General features: G+C 42.5%; 1 protein-coding gene across 1 annotated transcript; it reads left to right on the top strand.

Moving 5' to 3' along the window:
• The first annotated feature begins 3,588 nt into the window (after positions 1–3,588).
• Positions 3,589–4,688, top strand: LOC123100166 (uncharacterized). Its single transcript, XM_044522136.1, has 4 exons — positions 3,589–3,695; positions 3,936–4,054; positions 4,139–4,209; positions 4,362–4,688. The coding sequence occupies exons 2-4, from the start codon at positions 3,991–3,993 to the stop codon at positions 4,617–4,619; spliced, it is 393 nt and encodes a 130-aa protein (XP_044378071.1). The 5' UTR covers positions 3,589–3,695; positions 3,936–3,990; the 3' UTR covers positions 4,620–4,688.
• Positions 4,689–6,004: the final 1,316 nt, after the last annotated feature.

The raw sequence follows: 6,004 nt of genomic DNA, 5'->3' as shown, positions 1-6,004 counted from the left end.
CAGAGTCAGTCTCGTTAATGACACATTGCTTTAAAACAAAACTGATCTAGAAAAAGATCCAAAAGGACACTGACTTTGCCCAAAGAAAATGTTTGGAAATGACAGCATGAAAAACTATAGGAATGATGATAATTTATTTAGTTTTTCCGTTTAATATCAGCGTAGACTATAAATGTAGCCACTTCATCTATTTTTCGTAGTTTAATCCCAATCGCCGTGGTCGGCGAGGAAGCCGGAATGACAGCTTTGGAATGTACTCCCCCTGTAAAGAAAATTTTAGTGATCTATTCGCTTTTATATTTCTTTACAGAGGGAGTACTAAAGTGTCGGCTCTGGTCGCTATAATGGTAGAGCAAGAAGGGTGTTGTGAGCCGATGAAGAAGGCTACCGTGGGCAAGGCCTTTGTCATTGCGGTGTGTCGGCAGGGGATCTTGCCCACCCTCCACGAGTCATGGAGTCACTGTTAGCCTTCCGTTGTCGATGCCAAGCGCAAGATTCGCCGCAACCAATCGTCAAAGCCATATCTGAAACAACCATCCTTTCTCGCCCACTGGTGACATTGCACGGAGGACAACCATTGGCCGAACACCTAAACCAGACGACCGGAAGGGGCGGTGGGAGGTCGAGCGCACCGATCTCCGATGCCGCCATGGACACCCTCAAGATGAGACTAGAGCGGGGGAATTATTCTTGGATGCGTCGCCGTCATCCCCGTCATAACACAATGGTACCCCAAACACGAAGCGTACCCTATCTACAGCCGAAGCCAAACTACCGAGGTCCCCATCCCCTCCAATTGTCGAAGCAGACAACGGAGGACGCAAGGACCGGCGATCTCTCCCACGAAGGAGGCAACGGTTTTGCCTATCCAGTCACCTCTCTGAAGTGGTACACTAAATTGGGTACACACATGACTCGAGCTGGATTGAACTCTTTAATGTAATATAAACATGTTTGTTTCACTAAATTTAATTCATTTGATATGTTATGATTTGAATTCGATTTCGATACATGTGCACTTTGCACTTTAGGTCTTATGGTTTACCATACTTCTATTTCCTCGTGTTAAGAGAATTATGCCATCATAACCACTAGTAGTTAATTTAATTATTGGTGTCTTAAGGAATACTCCCTCCATTCCACAATGTATTGCCTATAATTTTTTGTGAAAGTCAAACTTTGCGAACCTTGACCAAGTGTATAGAGAAAACTGTTTACATCTACAATATCAAATATGTACATTCTGAAAATATAACTCGTGATGTATTCAATGATGTGCATTTGGTATTCTAGATGTACCTATTTTTCTCTATAAATATGGCCAAAGTTTGTAATGTTTGACTTTTGCAAAATCTATAGGCACTACATTATGGAACGGAGGGAGTAGCATAACTTTGTTTAGTTAGATAAATATTTCGACTTATTCCTAGTTTTGCACAAAGCACAATGTAACACACAGTCATATTCAAGACATGGTTTGTAAATATTAAAATTTAAATTGCCCTGATTTTTAGCATGCAAGAATGCAAAATGATGCACAACTGATGTTTCTAAAACTATTTCTCTCTCTTTGCAGTGGAGGGCCACAACAAACGCTTCCGCACAATGTGTGCCTCCATGAGTCCTTCCATGTAGGAGGGATGTGGCCAGAGGAGGCTGATGGGCGATGGCTCGGGGTGGGGTCGAGAGAGCAGGATGAGTGGAGGGAACTCCGGTAAGTTCAGCCAGAGAGAGAGAGAGAGAGAGAGAGAGAGAGAGAGAGAGAGAGAGAGAGAGAGTAAAGGTAGGTGTGAGTGAGAGGTTGGTGGTGGCCGAGGGGGAGGGGGATGGTGCCGCTGAGGGGGGACGAAGATTTGGTTACTAGGATAACAATAGGCTAGGCCGGATATAATGTGCGCCAGATCGGTGTGCATAAAACCTTGCCAGGCCCACACCCGGTGGTACCCAACTAGAAAGTCAACACCCATATTGAAATATATCACCTAATATTGAAACACAAATTAAAAAAACGGCTTATAATATTATCAAACATAAATAACTTTAATAGTTCAAACAAATGGCTTCAAGAAGCCAAACGAAGGACTCCATGCACATGCCCAACCACACAAATAAATGTTTAGAACTTAAATGGCTAGGGTCACATACCATAATAAGGCACCACATGCCAGCTTATCGGGTCGGGTTTCGACATGCCCGTCAAACATGGAGTTATATCCACAACCTTCATTACTAGTCGTGTAGGGTTTGGGGGCCGTCCATGGACCAAAATATGTCGAAGCCTTGCCCATGTGGGTTTAATGCCAGTGGTAAAAGTGCATGGAACACAATTGACATTTAGTGAAATTTTTAGGCTCAAAGTCACCGAGCCGTGCAGCATGCTGCACTGACGGGTCACGAATTATAATGCCTCTCGGCACAGCTCGTCGGCAATATATGTATAACAGTACCAGCGATCTTGGATTTATGCCTGTGCATGATAATTTTTCTGTTTCTGCTGAAAGCTGGTGGATCCTTTTTGCCCCCGCAGGCGGCAAATAGATGGGGCGATGCTCTGCGTGTTCTTTAGTTTCGTTTTTCTGTTGGTTGTTCAGATTTTTTTTCTTCTTGTTTCTGTTTTGGTTCTTTTGCTCTTTTCCATTTTCTTAAATATTACATATTAAGAAAATATTCACATTTTTTTTGAGCTTGTGTCTGTACTGATGCTCAAAAAAAATGTAAATATTTTCTTAATATGTACAAAACCTCTCTTTTAATACATCATGAACTTTTATTATATATGGTGATCCTTTTGTCAATGTACGATGAACTTTTTCCTAATACATGCAAGTTTTTTAAATATATAGTGAATATTTTTTAATGCAAATTGGAATTTTTTCTAATGTACGGTGAACTTTTTTCCAATATATAATGAACCTTTTCTAATAAACAGTGAACTTATTCTACATATACGTGAACATTTTTTTAGTACAAAATGAACGATTTTTAATGCGGAGGCCATACTCAATATACCACTTCGATCACGTGGAGGTGCGGATTTTCTTGCGTGGGCACACGAGATTTCAGGCAACTACTCCGTCAAGTCGGCGTACCGAGCTCTAGTGACTCACAAAGAGCGTCAAGATCTAGAGGAAGGGCAGGCTACCGGTCCCTCAATTGATAACCAGCGAATGTGGAACGCCTTGTGGAAGCTAAATGCAATGCCAAAGGTGCGGGTGTTCTTCTGGCGCGTCTTGCGAGGCATACTGCCAGACGAGAGCACCATTAAGCATAGGCATTTACGACAAACAAACTTGTGCAAAATCTGTTTGGCAATGAAGGAGAATCTGGAGCATGCATTGCTAAAATGTTCACACGCAGCTTTTGGGAGGAGGCACAACAGCTCTTCGATTTCACATGGGCCAAAGACATCATATGCGAGGATCGATTCACTAACTGTGGTCTGTTTGGCACTCAAGGAATAAGCTGACACATGGGGAAGACAGACTTGATCTTGCGCATTCAGTTCGGAGAACCAGGGAGTCACTAGCACTTCTGGATGTACCTCGACGACATGCCCTCGTATGACATGTGGGCTGTTAAACTACTACAGAAATTTCGGATCTCACCGGCCGGCCAGGATAAAACGTCTGTATTAGCTAAATAAAACCCTAACCGTGAGTCGCCTCCAGTGTGCCGCCGCCGTGCTTATTATCCAGGTACGTACGACGATCTTACTCAATTCTCTTTGTCTCATTGCCTTGTTGCTCTGGTTGGTCTCGACTCTCCACCCCCTTTCTTTAATTTCCATGAGACCATGATCATAAATTAGCTAGCCAGCTAGTAGGAGTGTACATGCCGGCCCATCCGTCGATCGATAGCCGATTCCTGCCGCTTGCACGCACTGTAGATGATTTTTGCCGACTCATGTCATGTTTATTTGTTGTCCTTCGAGATAGGGGCCGGCCGTTTGATTCCACCTTGTAGTTGTATCCAAGGCCGTGAAAAATCATAATGGGGGAGCCCGGAGAAGGAGCTTCATTGGGACTAGCCGGGGCGCCCCTCGACCCTCCTGCAGGTAAAAACATTTGTTGCGAACAAGCACTAATTTCTTCCACATATTTGCCATAATCTACCCCCCCCCCCCCCTCCTCTCTATCAGATCTTCTGGTACCTGAGAGGCTGGAGCCGGTTGCAGAGGTCACTGTGCCATCATCAACGAAACTAAAAAAGGTACGCATGGTTTGTTGACCACTTTATCACCAAATTATTCGAAAACAAACATATATCATCTTGCAGACAAGTTTCGGGGTTCGCCCGTGCCTGAGTTTGCGGGGAGGTTTAGAGGAATGACCGAAGTACTTGATCTATGCTTGCCTTTCTAGGTTGAAGTAGACAACACAAGGAGAAAAAAATGGCGATCGACAGAAGCAAACTTGATGATATACACGCGGCGCTCATGGCCAGGGGACGTTGGTCTCAAGGCGCACAAGGCCGAGAGGATCATCAGGAAAGGCAACCCGTACCTCTTTTGTCAAGTCATTCTAGAAACCAAGCCGTTGACCATGGACCACCGCACGACTCGTGTCAGGCTTATCGTAGACACATCCAACCGCGTCGTGCAAACTCCCAGAGTTGGTTAGTTAGGTTCAAATGAATAACCGAGTATCGGGGTCAAAACTTCAGACTTGATGAATCAAGTGCTTAATTGAGATGTGCTTAGCGAAATATATACAGTATATGTCTTCATGCATGTCCTTGTAGGACAAATGATATTGTTTGCTTTTGATGGTGTGCATTGTTCTTAACATCTAAATATATCGTATTCTCTTCATCCTAAAATTCTTGTTTTAGATTAGTCTAGATACGGATGTACCAAATACTAAAACGTGACTTGATATATCCGTATTTAGATAAATCTAAAACAAGAATTTTGGAACGGAGGGAATACCATGTAGCTAGGCCAGAGAATCAATCTTGATTTGTTGGACAAGTGTTAGTGTTTAACGCTGCAGCAGAGTCATCTTCCCAATATGCATACTAGTGATAATACGCTCAGATTGGCTGACTTTACACAGGTGCCTGACTTTGCTTCCGTGGAGCGTCAGATCACCAACGAACAGAAGAGTTGTGCATGAAGTACTGTAGCGCCACTATTCTGTCCTATTGGCAGTGTAATGTAGATATATATTAGATATCGATAATGATGTAAAAATTATGAATAGTGCTCTCGCAATGTACCCATTGCTATCTATCATCTCTGCTCCTTTCGGACGCCATCATATGAATATTCTCGCAAACATAGAATGCACATAGATCATTCACTGACAACTGCTTCATGCACTTTACGAGAATATAATTCAATCATATAATAACTAATCAAGCATGATAATTAATGGTGTATTGAAACTAGAATTAAAGAGATGGTAGCTAGCTAGTACTACTTAATTAATTATACCTTGGGTCGAAACCAATACAACTTTTCTTTCCATGGACCTGGAACCTCTTTAATAAACTTTTGCCAAGCCCTGCCCGCCGGCAAAGAAAATGAATAAAAGAGTTACTAATTAGTTGATATCAGGAAATGACGAACTAAAGAGTCCAACATATAGTTTGATGATGATTGAAATTACCTGTTGACTATCCCCTTCACGATTTTGTACTGCTCGACTGGTTTAAGTAGCGAGTTCAGAACTTCAACTTCTCCATCCACAACTCGAATGATTAACAAGATCTAGTGGAAACTGCATGTGCACACGTTTGCATGTATAAATTAAGCGGGCATGTGCATAACACTCATCAAATACCCTACACCCTATACACTTATTAATTAACATCTAGCTAGTAAGCAAAAAACAGAATTTATAGTAAAAGACTGTGACTCAGCCGAAGTGGTAAGGAAGTAGTATATCTCGATTGGTATTTAGGCGCTTCAAGAACTCTAGGAAGCTAGTCTCCGTATCTTCTCGATAGAATGGCTGTGACCATGTCACTTGATTAACGGTATTTGGGTCAATGAACCCAATGC

Source organism: Triticum aestivum, chromosome 1B, assembly GCF_018294505.1.
Source record: "Triticum aestivum cultivar Chinese Spring chromosome 1B, IWGSC CS RefSeq v2.1, whole genome shotgun sequence".
Lineage (NCBI taxonomy): Eukaryota > Viridiplantae > Streptophyta > Magnoliopsida > Poales > Poaceae > Triticum > Triticum aestivum.
This window is presented reverse-complemented; position numbering and strand designations above follow the sequence as displayed.

Coding starts and splice junctions, on each gene's coding strand:
- LOC123100166 (XM_044522136.1), top strand. CDS start 3,991: ATGGGGGAGCCCGGAGAAGGAGCTTCATTGGGACTAGCCGGGGCGCCC. Junction 4,055..4,138: donor GCCCCTCGACCCTCCTGCAG/GTAAAAACATTT, acceptor CCTCTCTATCAG/ATCTTCTGGTACCTGAGAGG. Junction 4,210..4,361: donor CATCAACGAAACTAAAAAAG/GTACGCATGGTT, acceptor TTGCCTTTCTAG/GTTGAAGTAGACAACACAAG.